At 41.8% G+C, this 18,228-nt stretch overlaps 2 protein-coding genes and 1 pseudogene across 4 annotated transcripts in view; 2 read left to right on the forward strand and 1 right to left on the reverse strand.

The window, feature by feature from the left end:
- Window positions 1-578: 578 nt before the first annotated feature.
- Window positions 579-10,252, reverse strand: LOC131670787 (beta-glucuronidase-like). Of its 3 annotated transcripts, none has more exons than XM_058946700.1 (11): window positions 10,126-10,252; window positions 3,988-4,173; window positions 3,811-3,909; window positions 3,560-3,736; window positions 3,253-3,485; window positions 2,912-3,188; window positions 2,570-2,844; window positions 2,232-2,493; window positions 1,970-2,158; window positions 1,756-1,894; window positions 579-1,683 (listed from the first exon to the last, which is right to left on the reverse strand). In XM_058946700.1, the coding sequence occupies exons 2-11, from the start codon at window positions 4,171-4,173 to the stop codon at window positions 1,505-1,507; spliced, it is 2,016 nt and encodes a 671-aa protein (XP_058802683.1). In that variant the 5' UTR covers window positions 10,126-10,252; the 3' UTR covers window positions 579-1,504. The 3 variants fall into 3 exon arrangements, with proteins under 3 accessions (XP_058802683.1, XP_058802682.1, XP_058802684.1); XM_058946699.1 differs by lacking the exon at window positions 10,126-10,252 and adding an exon at window positions 5,255-5,783; XM_058946701.1 differs by lacking the exon at window positions 10,126-10,252 and adding an exon at window positions 4,745-4,759.
- Window positions 9,326-10,820, forward strand: LOC131670848 (uncharacterized; annotated as a pseudogene).
- Window positions 10,821-17,377: 6,557 nt separating this feature from the next.
- LOC131670844 (matrix metalloproteinase-2-like) overlaps window positions 17,378-18,228 on the forward strand; it is a 100,837-nt gene continuing 99,986 nt past the window's right edge. Inside the window, exon 1 of the mRNA XM_058946823.1 lies at window positions 17,378-17,515. The gene's annotated coding sequence lies outside the window, so the exon portion shown is untranslated. The remainder of the gene's footprint in view (window positions 17,516-18,228) is intronic.

Consider the following 18,228-nt stretch of genomic DNA (forward strand, 5'->3'; position numbering starts at 1 on the left):
ACGCGAAAGCGAAACTTACCGAAAGAGATGCCGGTTATCTCGTACATACATCCGAGCAAGCGCGCGTTTATCCTGAAATGGCGCGAGCATGTGCCAGCGCGAGATATTAGCGGTGGCAGCCGGTACAACATTCTATTGTCTAGTCGTTACAGATGCTCACTTTTCTGTGCGTGTCTGTTAAGAAACGACTTTAAGATGCTTACCTCTCTGTCGATCGAAATTCAAACCATCAGCACTGAATTCGAATCGATTATCGTCGCTCTTTATTATTTCAAATTCTTATCAAATCACAAAGCTGCTCGAAAAGATAGCTGCACCGCGAGATCGCACGTAGCAATGCGAGCCACAGTCATAAAAGATCCTATTATTTGACGAACGTAAAGTCTCTTGCGTAAATATTTCAGCGAGCAATCATCCGTAAGAATGCAGCACGAGTACACGGAGCAGCTCTCAATCTCTCTGAGCTGAGCGTGCTCCCGTCATTACGTCTTTGCAATTACATGTCATTCACTCGTGCGCGTACTCAGAATTCGACGTTAACGTAAGGATGCTTTAAAATTCAAACGTTCGTCGAATGTTAAGCAACAATTTTATTTGAATTTTTCATTATTCATAAATCAATGTCGCTTGGCGAACGTTTCACGAGGACAAATCGTCATTGTATTTTGTTTTCAAATAATACCTTCATTTATCATCAATATGTAATAATCGCAGATCTTCAGTTATCGATAATCTACATTATTGATTTAAATAGTAATTCGAATTCATAAATAATACAACGACTGACACTTTTATGTTTCTAATACAGTACAGCATGTATCTACAAATACAACGATACATTTTTTATTACATACAACTTTTTTCAATATTATTTAGTAATATAATTGATTTTTGTACACATTTCAACATTTATAATTATATTCACTAGATATCAGTAAAAAAATATTTTTGCAATATTTTTTTAAATTTAATATCAAGATATGAGTGCTATCAACTAATTAAATTACGATTACAATGGATATCTGGAATTAGAGAATAGCATTTTGATGAGTACTGTCACTAGTAATATCCTTTCAATTGCCATAATTGTAACAGCATCACTTGTATCATAGTTATAAAATAACCTACAAGTTTGATCGACAATATCTATTTGATATGTGACAAATACATTATTATTATTTCCACAACAATTACGAGAATTCAAACGCCGTTACAAATAATTCTGATGTTCGCGATCTACGTTAATCAACTATCTTTTCTAAATCTAAATCGAGACGTTAATATTTCTATGAACGAAATTGTTTCTTACGGCTTTTATTAGTAATAAACAAGATAAGGCTATTTTTGAAAATCGTAAGAAATAAACTTACATACCCGTTTATCCTATGTGCACATCTTAAATAAATCATTTTAAGCAAAGCTAAAAGTGAACTAAGCGTTGTCGATCTTCTCGAACATTGTACATTCCAAGGCATTTTCTTGTCTTACAATCGTATCTTACATGCTAATGGAATAAAACATCGTACTCGAAAATATACTTTTTAAGGTCATTTGGGGTTACAGTCTTCGTATCCAATTCTTTACCCAGTGCATAATACCTCTTACGTACATGATGGGCTGCCATCTTTGGCTGCCTGTCACGAGTGAAAATTCCTTTCTTGTTGCCATCAACTCGGTGATACTCTACAATTTACGGTCTTTAGCGTACGTTTTCACCAAAAGAGGCAAGTATTAACTTCTCGATGGTTAACTTACTTTGAGAAGTTTTGAAATCGGCAAAGTTCCAGATGAACTCGCCGACGAAGAAGCCCTGAGCGCGCAGTTTATCGAAAGCTTCGAAGTGACGAGACATCGTCTCCATCTGGTACTCCTCGCTCCACACGTACTCCGGCAGCTCCGAACGAAAGCAGATTTACCGTAACGAAGAGCACACGAAGCGACGGGAAAAGAAAACCGATGGCCAACTTACCTCGTGAAGGCCGGGCATAGTGTCGGCGCCGTATTCTGACATAAGCACAGGTTTTTCGTACTTGGCGTGCCAAGATTGGGCCTCCTTGACAACTCGATTCGTTATCATGTCGAGTCTGCCAGTGTTCTGGTACCAGCCGTTGTATCTATTGAAACTTATGACGTCCACGTATGCGCCTGCCTTATCTTCCTGTCGGACCGCGTACATGTTTGACGTTTCAGTGGGTGATGACTACGAGAAAAAGCCCGCTCCAAAAACTTACAGCGACTTCGCGGTTGAGCGATGTGGTGATGGGTCTCGTTGGATCGAGGGTCTTGGTGTGGTGAGCGATCTTTTTGAAATAGCCCCCGGCGTTGGGAAGCTGAGTTCTCGGCTCGTTGGCGATCGACCACATGACGACCGACGGTCGATTTTTATCCCTTCGGATGAGTTCCGACAGAGCTTGTTTGTGTTTCTTCAGCAACGTGGTTGAAAAGTTGTCGGTGTTTGCTGATGGGCACTCGTCGATGATCATAAAGCCCATTCTACGATAAAAAGAAAGCATCGGGCGTGCATTTTTTAATGGTGCCACCGAGCGATCGACAATAAAGCCAAACCGACTTGTCGGCGTGATCGAGAACTTCGTCGCTGTAGGGATAATGGCTGGTCCGGTAGGAGTTGGCGCCGACCCACTTGAGAAGCTCGTAGTCGCGCGCAGTGGTGACCAAGTCCAAGCCACGGCCTCTAATCGCCGAATCCTCGTGTCTGCCAAAGCCACGGAAGTATATGGGTTTGTCGTTGATCAAAAACGACGCGTTGGTCCATTTCAAGCTTCTAATTCCTACGGGTAGGCGGTAGATATCCGGCTCGGTTACGTTCGGCCCAACGACTTTTACCTGCAGACAATCATAAGCTTGCTTGTCCAAACGAACGCTGTCGTTAGCCTTTCAAGAGATGGCGCACCTCTAAATTGTACATATATCCAGTCTCCGTGCTCATAAATCTCGGCCACCAAAGTCGCGGCGACGCGAGTTTTATCGTTCCCTCGGTACCGACCAAAGGTCCGGCAACGACATGCTCGCTGTCCTTATCGAGCAAGTTTACTTGACAGAATGGGTTTTCGTGACTGTGCCCGGCGATCACGACGCTGTATTTGAGCACGCCAACAGCGCTGTCCAGTCCTGTGCTCACGGTTATGTCCTCGACGAAAACGTCTGGCTTCGTGTGCAACAGTACCGGTCTGAAATCGTTTGTAGATCGTCAGCTCTCGTAGCAGCAACTCATTGAAAGGACATGCAATTCACCTGTGTATACCGGCATAATTGAAGAAATCGAAAGTGTAAGTCTGCAGCTTAACGGTGCCATTGTCAGTGGACGCATTGACGACTGAGCCTTGGGGCACGCTCGTCTGAACGAGAGTGTTGTCCACGGCTACGGTCACGCGATTCTCTTCGCCGTACAAGGCCGTCGACGTGATTTCGGCTTCGAATGGCAGATGGCCGATTTCGTGTCTTACGATGAACTTGCCGTTCAGCCACTAATCCATGCGCTTGGTTTAGTCAACATTTCCATTTCGACGCGATGCACAACTCTGAAGATAATAAAACTCACCACTTCGGCTAAATAATTGACGGATCCAAATCGCACGAACACTCGCTTGCTCCTCCAGGATGCCGGCACGAAGAAGCTCCTCTCGTACCAGACTGGACCGACGTGATCTCGAAGCACTCGCGACGTGGTGATGTCGTTGTAGGACGATGGCACGGGCATCTTCATCACCTCGGCCACCTGCGCGACAAAATCGTGACGAACTTGCAACGTCAGACAAGCCGAGCGAGCCGCTCGGCGAACACACAGGCTACCTTTGACAAGCGGCTGGCGAACCACTTCTCGCGGTGTCCCTTGTGCGCGTCATCGCTTGGTGGTAGCGCAAAGTCCCAAAAACCATCCAAAGATTTGACCTGATCCCAGTAGTAGGTATATTTACATGAGCGTAGGCCAGAGGGCACTTTGTGCGTTACTTTGTTGTAGCCACTTACCTCGCGCGATTCGCTTTCTCTCGGGTACAGCAGACCTGGCAAAGCTTGCGTTGATTTTTCGGAGATGGTACTAGTTGCCAATCTCGCCTCGGTCGTGGGATCCTCGTCGTCGTTTCTACGGGCGTTTATTGAACCGATCGATACCAGAGAAAGACACCAAATAATTTGCCACCGCATTCTGCTCATCTAGCGAAACAGTTTTCTTGTTGTTGAACAATGGTACTATTTTGACGACGCGTCGAATGCCTTGTAAGAAGCGTTCGCGAAGATACACGACGTATACGCTACGCTATTGTTTTACTACTGAGCCAGAACTAGGATCGAGACTATAGAGAAATTCACCAACAAAAACCAACCAGCTCTATCCGTTTAAATTCATCTACATTTATAAAGAATGTAGGATTTTATGTTGATCGATTGGATCGATCGTCTGCATTCTTCAAGTATTAAATTACAAGATTGCGTTTGTCTTCGCGGTGCTCAACCGGACGGAACCTCCGTGTACGTAGCGGCGTTACGTGCGCATGCCGCAATAAATCGTTCCAAGCGAAGATAGCGATCGCGATAAATTCTTCTCGATCGGTGTAAATCAGGCGATTTGAAACAGTAGAGTTGTCGATTTATCGGCACCAAAATTTAAAGTCAAAAGGCCGATCCGAGAAGCGATTCCACAGCTTTATAATTGGATAACTTGTAGGCGGAAGCCGATGATGATAATGCTGTTACGACAGTAATGGAAAGAATTATTTCTTATTACGAATCCACTGTTGCGCTTGAAAGAGAGCGATAGATGGTTGTGTTTTGGAATTTAGGCGGTGACGCGAGTATCCGCAAGCTCCCGTGTTCAATTTGAAACTCATTAAACCGTTGATCTCAATAATGGCTTGGAACCGCTTATGTAAGTCGGTACAGCTCGTTTCATCGCACGCGTCGAGCAATTAATTGCCACAAATATACAGGGTGACACTACGTCGTTGTTGCACTGCTTCGTTCACAGCGCTCGGCGTTTCATTCATCGCGTTATAATTTGCATGACCGTAGCGCAAAACGAGACAAGTACGTGCGTCCTTGTGATTATATAGTTGACGGTAATTACTGGCTACGCGAACGCCTCCGTTGCAATAATTGACGCGTGTGCCCGATCCGATCCCAGACGACACATATGGATGCTAATGCGCTCAACGAGCAAGCGCGGTCCTTCGTAAGGAACAGCGCGTAAATGGATCGGAATGAACCGATCTTAGGGCAACGTAGACGAACAACTCACCCGTTATACTCGGCCTATATTTCTTTAACGAGCGCCGCCGCAGGCGCGCACGGACATTCTTCTCGCTTGCGTTGCTCTGTGCGCCAGCTCTGCCGAGGGAAACGCCACTGCATCACTCCCGATGTCGCGTGCGCGCGAAAACTTTATTCCGAAAATCGTTCTAGTCGCGCGCAAGCTGCATCTTTCCTCCGTTGTGCGTTGGCGTGCCGGCGCCCGGTCCCGCACGCGCGACCACTGCATGCCAGCGTCAGTCCGCGTTGTAGATGTGCCCGCGCCGCTGGGGCTCGCCAGCGCTCGTCTACTTTTGCTGTCGCGTCCGTAATGGTTTTGCGCCCGGAAGCTCGTCTGTCGTGGCTGTCCCTTTGTCTCGGATCGACGTTGTTGCGATCGCTTCTGGCAACGCAAAACAGCTTCATCGGATTATAAAGTAGAACGGTTCGCCGTCTGACCTAGGTCCCGTTACTTTTTCGAATGTAACCTTTTCGCACTGCGCCGACTTATATTCACACTTCCTATAAAAAGCTTTTATGTCACAGGACTGCACTCTATAACAGTGTGTTTGTCAAAATTAATCATTTTTAATATAGAGTTTCCAGAACGCATATTTGCTCCCATTTTTTACGCCCTTCGCGCAAAACTCGCCATGTTCTTCTAATTACGTCAACATAGGTCATATCATTCGAATCTTATCTAATGTGCAACACTATTTAATAACAATAATCTTGTGTGATATATTTTACGAAATATTATCGCAATTTACGTGGGTTTAAGTACATCAAAATACGAAGATTTCATTAATACACTCCAGGAGTTTTCCTGTGTACCTTTTCACACAAATTTTTACCAATTCTTTTCAGAAAAATAATTGTTTTTCATTATGATCTAATAGCAAGCGGTGTAAAAAGAACGTTCGTTGTCTACATTTTGAAAGTCACATTGTGTACCGTCAAGTGGCGCCTAGACTCGGCAACTGCAGTAAGTGTTACGGAGTCGATCCACTAGCATTCTACCTTACCCATAATCGCAGCTCCCGTATGCTTTTTCGGATTGTAAACCTAATTTTAACGTGATTTTCGTTTACTATAAAGAAAGTTCTGTCGGGTGGAAACAGATTAGCGTATTCACATATAATACGAATTCCGAATATTAAATTTGATCTTTATAAGAAAAGCTAATGCGATTCTCTTCTAATTAAGTTTCACTCCAAACAAATTTAAACGAATGAATTTTGCAAAACACTCGCTAGACTGAACTTTTGCTTGCACGATGTTCAAAGTATTTACTAAATCATCAAAATGACATATTATATATTATCTTAAAATTTAACTGCAATATATACTAGTTTCAGTAGTTATTAGTTAGATCCAAGACTCGTAGAAACTTGTTCTAATCAAGGAAAGCTAAAAAATGTTGCAGACATAGGCGTAGAGATGTGTTACTTTTAATGCATTTTGCCATTTTTTTTTACGTTGAATATGCCAAACTTCCAACATATAGCTGCAAAAAAAACTAAATATTCGCTCAATTACGATAATAATGAAGTTCGTGTAACAATATACGAATGTAAATGTATCATTGACATTCTGGAATCGATGGAATTAATCTTCTTCGCATTATAGACATGCGAACCAAAGTCCAGCACATTATAACATAAATGTTACGGTCATGCACAGGCGTATTTTTACAGTTCATGTAAATGATGCAAATGTTTTCTGAGCGATAAACGTAAAACTCAGATGATGCATGCCCTCTAATTTATGATTTGCTGATCTATTTTATACAAAATACCATCTTCTTGTCGTAACTCCATGGCTTCTATAAAAGCATATCATCGACAAGTCAATGCGGCTACTAATGTGTCTGCATTTATAAGTATATTGTCCACGTTTTTGAGTCGAAAAACTAACGTTCTTCAATGTTATAATACAACTTGTACTCGATGTTTGCTGTGAATAAAGGGAAAATAAAGGAAAGCGTAGTGAAGCCGTGAAACTTGAATGAAGGTGAAAAGTAGTCAAAGAGGAAATTTTTTATATAGAAAACATGAAATTGCTGAAAGTGTAGAGTTTAGTGGAAGCTTAGATTTTTCCATATCGATCGCCGAGATATACAAACTTAAAAATCGAAAAAGAATTGTTAGATAATTTTTGAGGTGAATGATCTAATTTCTGCTTTAGGAATACGATAAGTTAACACCCTCGCATTTTATGTACGTTGATTAATTGAATGAATTTGGCATACTCGACAAGAATATACTGAAGTGCATCTTTATTGCATGAGAATTGCGTCTGTTTTACTTTGTATGAATGGTGTAAATTAACAATAAATTATTTAAAAAATGGTTAAAAGACCCGTTACCAATGAATATTAGAGTTCTACGTGTATTAATTCATTTTTATAAGCTATTATTGTATCAAGTAAGCGAAGTGACAAAAAAGAAATCCAATTTCCGTCGTTGCAGTGCATAAACATTTAAGCTAATTTGTTGGAGCTCGCGCTTTATATTATTGTGTGTCGCGCGTGGATGTCGCCCGAAAGTCTTTTGGCGCGCCGCCGTATGACGATTTATAAAGCCACAAACGTGCCGACGACTAATACAGTGCATACTTGACACGAGTAACAGTCGCGGCCCTTTTCCACAGTGATAGTGCAGCTGGTAGCCGGTACTCGTCAATTTTTTATTATTTTTTTTTTATTCGACTACCTATAAGTGCTTTTCTTCGAGTTCGTGTTAGGTTTGTTGTTGAATGTTTATATGGTTTTTTTTTTATAGAAGACGTCAAACCGAGTGATTCTTGAAAATATTGAATAAAAAGCAGTACCTAGAACGTGAAATTTGTCCTTGTTTTTCTTAACAGATGCGCTTTTTCACGCAAAACTATTTGCACGAAGTGAGGTGAAAACTTGCAATGCTCTTTTGCGAATAACTTAAGCTTCTCTTTGATAAGTTATTTATTGAAAACTGTAAAATTATATTGTAAATAAAATCTTGATAATTATTTTTACGTTGGCTTATGTGTGAGACCGTTGCAGAAAGCAGATTCGTTCTCAATCTTTGCGTCCTTGACACGCACCTCATCATGTCAATGCGATCACACGCGCTCACTTGACCGGGATTAAATGCTTACATTGTATTCATTGTAACTGAACTTCTCGTCGCATTTTTCTTTCAAATATACAAAGATCTATTTATATTTTATTTTAAAAAGTATGTATTTCAAATCAGACTATTTTTTAAACTTCATTATTATTCATTAAATGATTGATACCGTTAACATTTAGTTTAAAAACTGTGGATCATTTGTCTCACATAAAGCGTTCAGGCAGTCACATCTTTCAACGGCTACCAAATAACAAATAGTTCATATTTATCATAATAAATTATTAATAAAATGACATCAACGTTTTCATGTTTGAATAATATTGTAAAATTTATAAAATTGAACACCGTGAAGTGACGCCAAGCTCGACTAGTGCGACAAGTTCATTTCAAAGCTAATTAGCCGATCTAATAGCATGCTACCTCATCCATAATCGTGATTTGAATGTAAAATTTTTTCATCGGATATGTTTAAATCTTTACTATTTTCATGCGTGAGAAATTTTGTTCCTAGTTAACTCGGAACATATAGTTAAGTAGTATTCCATTTTTCAAAATCGTTTTAGCATTCGCAAAATGCTCGTTTTTTAATTTAGGTCTATTTCTGTGATATCTATAGCTAAATTTACAAGATTCTTAAAGATGCACTGGCATTGGACATTCCATTCAGGACTTTTTCTCCATTTTTTAGTTACAGAAGTACTTTCGACGCAGAAAACTGCAAATTATTATGTAAGTAACTGATTGAATAATAATATTATTATAAAATTCTATCGAAAAAACATAATTGTAATGGCAGCACTATAAAAATTTGTTAGCTTATAGTTATTGGATTCTAAGTGGGTAATTTTGTTTAAATCTAGTACTTGAAGATTTTAAATGACAATCTAGTCTTGAGTGAAAATACATCCCATTGGAGACGGCAAATTGGTAATTACGAGGATACCGCTAGAACCCCAGTAGAAGTAGTGATGACATCCACCTGCACTTTTGATCAACAAGAAGAAAGTAAAGGCTGAACTTTATTGAACCGTTAAAATTTGAAATTAAACAATGATATTTTCTCTACAGATGAGCAATGCCTGATTAACATAAAAATGCTCGGTTTCGATCATGCTTTAATACTAAACTCATCCGATAATACGAAACTAATTTTACCCGACAACGACGGCAACATCAAGTTCAATCAAAACGAAACGGTGTTTTTATCTTGTCCCGATGATAACAATTCGTTCAGAAGCCTATCCGAGTCTCGTCCGTTTCGGAACTTCACCTGCCTGTGCGGCAGTGCCTTCAGCACCGAAGACACAATATACGATTTTCAAGAGCTCAGTTGTAAATTGCAAGCAAAGTACAAAATCATCGACAAAGGATTTTACGGGCGCGAGAGCGAGTACCGAAAGTTCGAGATCGGATTCTATACTAAGCTGAGGAGTCAGTTTCTCACACTCGTGGAAATTCATTACGATAGATCTAGTATGTCGACGATGTACGCGAAGTCGACGGTATCAAGGTACATCGCTGGAAGACAAAAGCCTGCCAAGCCACTCGGCTACGATCAAACTCATTGTTGCGAGCGACAGAGGAACAAGCTGGATATGGATGTCATTTACGATGCTAAAACTCAAGATCGGAGTTTCGCTGCGCAACTTTACTGCCACGACAGTGCTTTTCAAACGGTACTTGCAGCTTATCCTACTTTTCTTTCATATGAAGCTTTCAAAAAGTTTCATGTAACATCAATTGAATATGTCTTCAGAAATGCTCTTACTTGGACGTATCCTCGGCGATTATCTTCAATCCCGCACAGCTGACACCAAGAAACAGCTTTGTGTACGCCTCGGCTGGCTCAGCGACTTTCGTCTACCTCAATACCGCACCTCAATGGCGCCCAATCAATGAGGGCAATTGGGCGCGAATCGAAGACTATGTTGTGGAAATGGCCAAGGAATTTGGCAAAGATTTGGTCGTATATACAGGTATTCACGACCGACTAAGTCTGAATGACACCGGTGATGGGAACAAAATGAAAATGATGTTCTTATACGCCGCTGAGAATAGCGAGAAGGCCATTCCTATTCCATTGTACTTCTGAAAGATTGTCTACGAGCCTGCAAGCAAGAAAGGTGTGGTTTACGTAACAGTGAATAATATTTACATCGATAGAGTAGAAGATTATCACTTGTGCGAGAAACCCATGTTCACGAAAGACGGCGTACAAATGCCAAAACAATGGAAACCAAAAAATCTGGCCAAAGGTTACAGTTACATGTGCGAAGTGCCTGATTTTATTCGAAGTACCGGTGCTATTACGTTCCATGGTTTTTCACCTGCCGTTATAACAGATTTACTCTATTTAGTGAAAAAATAATTGTTTCAGAATGACTTTTCATTCTACAAGACTGTCACCAATTTTTTAGGCAATAGATAATAGATTTGTTGCTGAGAATTTTTGTGACTCACTATTAATTTTGCACACTTTATAAAAGTTTACGTAAAATTAAATTAAATATCGTATAGGTTAACCTAGCTATAATAAAGTTTTTCTAAAAATATCCAGGGGGACGTTTTTCTTTTTAATGTTGTGCATATCGAAAATACCAAACTCAAGACATACAATATTTATATATGTAATGATTTAAATAATTCAGATATCTATGGTTTTATAAAAGACAAGCAATGTCATGGGTATTTCATATATTACATTAAATGTGTATTTTTCAATCTTTATTTATTTTTGTAAAACTGAAATAGTTATAGCGAACTGAAATATATTATAGCGAATGAATGCACAATCAAAGAAAGCCTATATCTCGTAACTGATTTAGAGCTTTTAGAAGGTTCAAAAAGCTATTAGACACATTCGAGACCTTCGTAAAATTTTTACAAGTACTCAGACTTTAGATGGATTTTTCTAAAATTTTACAGGTTCATCAAAGAATATAAAATAAATAGCCATAATTAGTCTTACCTATTCGAGTCATCGACTATAAATTTACTTACTATCATTTGTTAATAATTTAATAGCAGAATGTTTTTATGAAATATTTGAATGAATACAGAATTTGATCCTCATCAAAATGAAAAATATAGCCATTTTTATAAAAGAAACAGCTATACCATTTAGATATCGAGAGCAATTTGTTACTGTTATCATGAATAACATTTTCTTGGCTTCTTGATACCATGTATTTAGTTATTCTACATTCTTTCTGGAAACATAAATGTATGCGCGAGCGAACGTCCATTTTGCAACGAGTATTTTCCTATTTTATCTTCACCTTTATATTTTTAAACTTTCATTTTTACAGCCACTAAACTGCAGAAAAATGAGTTTTCAGCTATAGCTAAACATTTTTCTTAAATATACATAAAATGTAAATAGAACAATTGAATATGTTCGCTGATACTTTTTTGAGCGCTACTCTGATACTCCGATCCTCCGTTGAGATTTTCATTTAGATGCTCGACGAATGCAAAAAAAAAAAAATTCAATTTAATCGACAAAAATACGCGCGAGTGGATTATAGAGTAAGCACGGGGTTAAAATTCTCAGAATACCCCTACAAAAAGAAGCCTGCGATACTTCAGCGCGCATACAAGTCCTCCGTTCGTGACTCATGGCGGGGGCTGAGTATGTGAACTTATTCGTCCTCTGTGCGCGCAATGAAAATCTTGTCCCGGTTATAAAAACAGCTTTATTCTTTTGATCGAAGCATTACTTATACAATCGAGAGACGCGAACAATGACTTTTCTTTTAATTTCTCGAAGGACGAGACATTGAATTGAACGCGAGAAATTATTCTCTCACGCAGGCCAATGTACAATGGCATTAATCACGGTAAGTGAAAAAGATGCGCGAAGAGAGTAGTGAGCGTATCCTCGTACGTAAGAAAAGGAGATTGACCTTTTGGGCTGCGAGGGTCAGCAGCCTCAACAATCGGCGACCGACTTCCTATTCTCGTTCGTTGTCCTGTGATGGCATGATTCATGCATTTTTTGATACTCCGCGGTCTGTGCGCTCCGTACGTATATCGGAGACGCGCCGGCAATGCTTTTTTTTTGTTTTCGTTTCGCGCGTCGCGACTGCTGCTTTTTCTGCGTCCATTAATCAATGTGCAATCGCACGCTTTTACGCATGCAACGACACCAGCAAGATGAATGACACATTGCGTTGATAAACTGTTTTGAACTTTTTTCCGCTTTCTCTCTGTTTAATGTTTACGTCGTGTAGCGACAAAGTCATTGCCACTGCGATACTTTTATGCGTAGTGTTAATCTCTCGTCCACATTTTTTTTATCGAGCAAAGTAATTATGTAAATTTTGTGCAATCAAAATGAAAAAGTGTTGTCGAAAGGTCTTTGAACGTTATGCGATACATTAACGAGGACGCAACATTAATCAGTATCGGTGTTTTCATTTCTATTGATCGGTTATTGTGTTTATGCAACTGCCATTGTACTAATTGAAATTTGCTGGTGCTTCATCACTGAAAACTTTTGTTATAATCTTTTGTTGCAAGAACAATTGAAAATTTGAGTATTCTCAAGTTCGCTAGTGCGGAGAGAAAGAATGCTGGAATAGCGTGTAAAAAACGCCTAGAAAAATCAAGATTTTCGAAGTTCCCTCGTCATGAAAGCAAACAATCACGGTCGCAAAGGAGCAAGCCGCAATCCACGCTTTGCACGGAACGCGCTTCTGCCGCGTGCTCGTGGGCGTAGATAGGGCGCGCGACGGCCGTGGAGCCGTGGGGGCGACGGCGCAGGCTACAAACCAAATGAGAAAATATAGAGCGCCAGGCGAGCTTCCGGTCTGATGGAGCAGCCGGGAACAGCCAGTCGGCGGTCAGCCGTGCACTCTCGTTTCTGCTCGCGTCGTACGGCAGCGTCTAGCCGACGCGCAGGATGCCTTGCGCTGCACGCGCTCGCGCAGAATTATCGCGTCGCCAGCGAAGCCCCCCCATTATCTACTCGCGTGGAAGCGCCTGGTCGATGGCCCTGCGTAACATTTGCCGGCCGCGATTACGTCGTATATGTGGTATCGACGCGCGCCCGTTACGATGTCTGTGTTCGTATAAATATATCTGGAAAACACTGATAGCTCGCCGAGATGAATAAAGAGCTTTCGCCTCATTTCGTACGGCTCAAGTATTTCTCCGTAGTTTATTGACTTTGCGCGTCGATGGGTTTCGATAGTTTTCGAAATAACGATATACGCTCAGAGTGCACGCCGATGCAATCGTCAGTATACCGAACCTTACACTTGGCATCCAATTTTTCTCAACTCTTGCCTCGTACCATTTTCGAGCTGAAATCCATCCGCGTTCAATTACAATTCGCGAAATACAGTCGAAACGTTGGCGACGACGAGAAAACGTAAATTTTCCGGAAAGCGCATAAATTGGCATGCGGAGCAGTCGCGACGCACGACAAAAAGGAAAAACAAATTTCGTCTTTTTTTCGCGAGCTCCGCCGCTCCGCTCATCCGGCGTCGCGCGCGAAGCTATACCGTCTCGTCCTCGTCCAAGCGTATAATTGCAGTAATCTCTCGCAGATCGAAGCTCGCGCCGAATTTCAATTAGCCGCGAGGTCGCCCGCGTATAATTTCGCGCATTGTGTGTAAGTAAGCGCGCGCGGCAAGCTTGAATTTCTCTCATTAGGCGTTGCCATAGAGCCTCGCTTGCAAGCCGCGAGCCTAATGCACGCTCGCCCCCGTGCAGTCCCGCGGGAGCGAGCAAGTTCGATGGCAACTGCCGGCCAATTGGATTTGGCGCAATCCGATGTGCGGGCTCCATAGTAGCCAATACGCCTCCCCTTCTTCTTCTTCTTCTTCTTCCTCTTCCTCTTCTTGATAAAAACTGAGTCTGGCTGGCAGGAGATGGGTGAAGAAATTCGAGATTTCGCCGAGGCAATTGCACCGAGCAATCGGAATGGCAATGCGCCCTGGGATTTTATGCAATCGGAAGCCCAAACTGGGCCAGCTGCGTTCGTGTTGCTTGCTTGCTTTGGCGCCGTCTGTGCGATACAATGCTTTATTTCGCAGCCAAAGCAGACTCCAGCTGAATTTCAATTCGATGGCTTTTCGAAACTACTTACTCTACCCTCGAATGACCCATGGGATATGCTGTTGTTTTCTTTTTTTCGAGGGTTCTTCCGATGAAATCGTTCACCGTGTGCTCGCACTTCCACAAAGTGCGAAACGAAAGAGTCCTCTATACGAAACACAAGATTTATTACAAAGAAATGTAAACTCGTGACGAAACAAAGGAACAACAGAGCGTTGTTAATACATAAAACTTCGTGGCAAGAAATAAGAATATCCAAAGAAAGAGAGAGAGAGAGAGAGAGAGAGAGAGGGAGGGAGAGAAAGTGAGAGAGATAAACGATCTTGTAGCGTGGTTGCATAAAGGGTGAAAAGTGCACCACCACCGACGAGCGAGATGATAATAACAGACTTGCCGCCGCCGTCGACGTAGGAAGTATAAAAGAGTCGAGTACTCGGCGGCTGCAAGGAAAATATGGCGAGCTCGTTTCTTTCTCTCTCGCTCTGCCTTTTCTTCTGTTTTTTTTCCTATTCTTTAAAAGAGGTTACGACCTGCGTGAATTTTCCACTTTGATCTTTCCCACATTGAAACTCACTGCGCTGCAGTCCTTCATTTAGGTGGCGTCTCTTTAAACGTTTGCAAAAGGACCAGTTGTTCTTATCAGACAGAACATTGAAAGGAATCGCATTTCTTTTTCGCTTTGATGACATTTCAATTTCCTTGAAAATGGAAAACATCTCATTTGCTTGCAATAATAATTTCGAAAATTAAAATAACATCCGTTCCCCGTTAAGGGAATGCGCTGCTTTGACTGCGCGCACGTAACGTGGCTGCAATTACGTTATTGACCAACAAGGTAAAGAATTATTTTGGAACGTCGCGCGCTAGGAAAACATAAAGAAGAACAAACGGCGCGAATCGAGGTGGCGGCGCGCTGCGACGTCGGCACAAGAACGCACGACAAGTAAATTAAACGCACGGATACGAGTGCTCTGGAAGTTTGTCAAGGTGTTGTCCAACGAACAAATATAATTACGAGCTAGCACGAGAGAGCGGCGCGTAAATAAACGCAGGCGCCGCCTGGAAAAACAGCAGAGCCGCTAATGACGAATTGCAAAAACAATGGGGCGCGCACGCGACGCCGCGCCGGCGACACGTAGGGAAACGAGAAAGAATGCACGCGCGCGGATGTAATGTGGAATTAGTTTTTCCGCGTGCAAGCCGAACGGATGCGGAAACAGACAAGCGCGCAGTCTCAAACGAATTCTGCAATCGAATCTCGTTGTTCTGCGTCCCAACGTTGCGGAATAATATTCGTTTGTTCCGAAGTGGATGGGATAGTGATGAGTAAATTTGAGAAAAACTGAAGCTCAAATGTATATGATTGATATATAGACTTTGATTGCCATGAATCTAACTATTTCCTATGGAATCTGTCACGCACTTCTTGCGTAGACTGAGTTTGCTCTGCATGAACCACGAGCGCAAAGTTAAATTGTTCTAGTTCGAATAATAGATGCCAATAGTGGATTTCAGGAAATTATGATGAAGGCCAGCCAAGTTTTATCGCTAACAATTGAAAGCTCTCTTCAGCGTATCGTGAAAATCATTCTGATGTTCCTACATCTCGCCATCAAACTTTTTTCATCTCAAAGTCGATCTTTAAGTTCCGCGTAAACTTTAGTTTTGGAAATTCCGAGCAAACAGAATATCGTAGCATTAAATTTCTCGAACAAGTTTGCTCCTTACGCAACCAACGTCTTTGCGTTGAGAGCACTTTTCCAATAAACTATTACATATTACAATTTCCCTTGACGAAGTTGCAAAGAAACTGTTTAGCAACCGTAAACATTTAGTCGAAAGTGCTTCGCTCGAGTGCAGTCAAAGCTCGCGAGAAATCGAATTAACGCTGAATGTAAATTTTTTTTCTTCACTCAGACATTCCCAGTTATGCACAGTGCCAACTTCTTTTGAAGAAATTAGATGCCAAGTGTGCAGTGATTATGTGAAGTCTGAGATTGAGATTTTAAAAAGCGAATACAAACGCATACTTCGACTAACCAAGCTGAATAAAGTTCCATGGCGTTATCTTTATTAGAACGATTTGGATGCTGCAAAAAAAGTACTTTCAGAGATGAAAAGTGGCTGGTCCCTCAACAAGACTATCGCAGTTCAATCTTGCATCTGAAAAATCACAGATAAGAAACTCAGGCTATATCTAGTCGACGTCTAAGAGTTTACCACGAGCTCTTTTAGTTTCCTTTTGTCATATCTTTAATCGCGATGCTGTCACTCTGATCGCTTCTTTCTTCATTATGCAGTCAATTTTCTCTATTCAAGATCTATAAAAAGATTGCTGGACAGTAAAACGCAGCACAGAGAGAACCAAAATTTTCCTCAGCTTTTCACGTTGATCGCTTCGGGACTGTCGCCTGGTAGCTTCCACTGATTGATCTCTCGAGGCAACTCCGGAAAAAACAGGGCCGCACACTCGACACTTATCTACAGTTCCATTCCAAGTCGTTCGGCAAGTTTCAGCTGAGTAATAATCGCGTGTCGAACAAAAGCCCGTCATTAGCGCTGCGCGTAGTTGTCGTCGCACTGCTACATCGTTGTTTTGTCACGGACGCGCGCGATGCCGGCAGCTCCGTAGCCTCAGCTTAGCTCGCGAGTATAAGCAGCAACAAACCGAAGAAGACGAAAACACACAGCGCACGCACGTGGGAGTGAGACGAGGGTGTGGCGATGTCGGTGCCCCAGCTGTGCTTAACGTACTTACGTGTGTGCGTGTAGAGTCGACGTGCACGGAAAGAGAGAGAGAGAGAGAGAGAGAGAGAGAGAGAGAGAGAGAGAGAGGGAGCGCGTGGCGGCGAAAGAGAGAGAGAGAGAGAGAGAGAGAGAGAGAGAGAGAACGACTGCTCGCCGGCGACTGCTGTACTCGTTTCGGGCCTCCAGGCTGTCGGCAGTAGTAGTCGCGCGCGGCATGCGGCGCAACGTGCGTACGCCTTCTCTTCGACGCGCGTGCTACTTCCATACTTGTTTCCGTTGTTTATTGTCGTCTCGCTTGTGTATCAGTGATTGCACTTTTGCGATTTACGCGCCGACCGTGGCCAACGGTAAGTTTCTCCTCTTCTTTGCGCTTTCTCGTCAAAAAAGATGGAGGCTTCATGTTGCTCTCCGTTTTTTTAGTTTACATAGCGAGCTTCGAGGTTATACTTATATTCCGGTTCGCTGTATACGCTTTGTGTACGTACGCGTGTGTGTGCATGTATTCTCCTCTTTTCGTGGCAAGACGATAAGCTCGTTTTATTTTTGATATCTCAGACACGCGAAATTGCAATGGAAAGTGGCCTTTGTGTCCTTTCCTCTTCCTCAATTTGTGCTTTGTCTCTCAAATCGACATATAATACACGACCGTCAGCTGGTAAGATGCTGGATTGTTTCTTTTTTATTTTCATCAGAATGAATTCTTCACAGTTCGAGTGTTACGCTCGATACGCGTCCCTTGTGCTTCTCGTTAATGAGTTTCTTTTTAATATCCAGCGAGTTGACGTTTTTCTGAAATGTGTCGGAGCAACGAGTACTGCGAGGTTTTTTTGTTATTGCGTATTTCTAATTGATGCATTTTTATCGTTCGCGCTGCAATTTGCTCTCGTTGCATTTATTCACCTCTGTGAAGCTTTAATGAAAGTTCGCTGCTAATGCACATACAATTAAGCCGACGATCGTAATTATCTTCGTTTAAAATATTATTTAAGCTCATCGAGCTGTACAATTAAATTTGATAAAAAAGAAATGCACGGTGTGCGATCGATTTTAGCGCGGTTTC

Source organism: Phymastichus coffea, unplaced genomic scaffold (assembly GCF_024137745.1).
Source record: "Phymastichus coffea isolate CEN01 unplaced genomic scaffold, Cenicafe_Pcof_1.1 PCOF00116, whole genome shotgun sequence".
In the NCBI taxonomy this organism is placed as follows: Eukaryota; Metazoa; Arthropoda; class Insecta; order Hymenoptera; family Eulophidae; genus Phymastichus; species Phymastichus coffea.

Bases quoted from the DNA above. Each gene is read 5' to 3' on its own strand.
- LOC131670787 (XM_058946700.1), bottom strand. From the start codon at position 4,173: ATGAGCAGAATGCGGTGGCAAATTATTTGGTGTCTTTCTCTGGTATCG. The intron at 2,845-2,911 runs GTGCGCCATCTC...GATTGTCTGCAG, and splicing joins GATATATGTACAATTTAGAG to GTAAAAGTCGTTGGGCCGAA. The intron at 1,684-1,755 runs GTAAGTTAACCA...CGTAAATTGTAG, and splicing joins CGATTTCAAAACTTCTCAAA to AGTATCACCGAGTTGATGGC.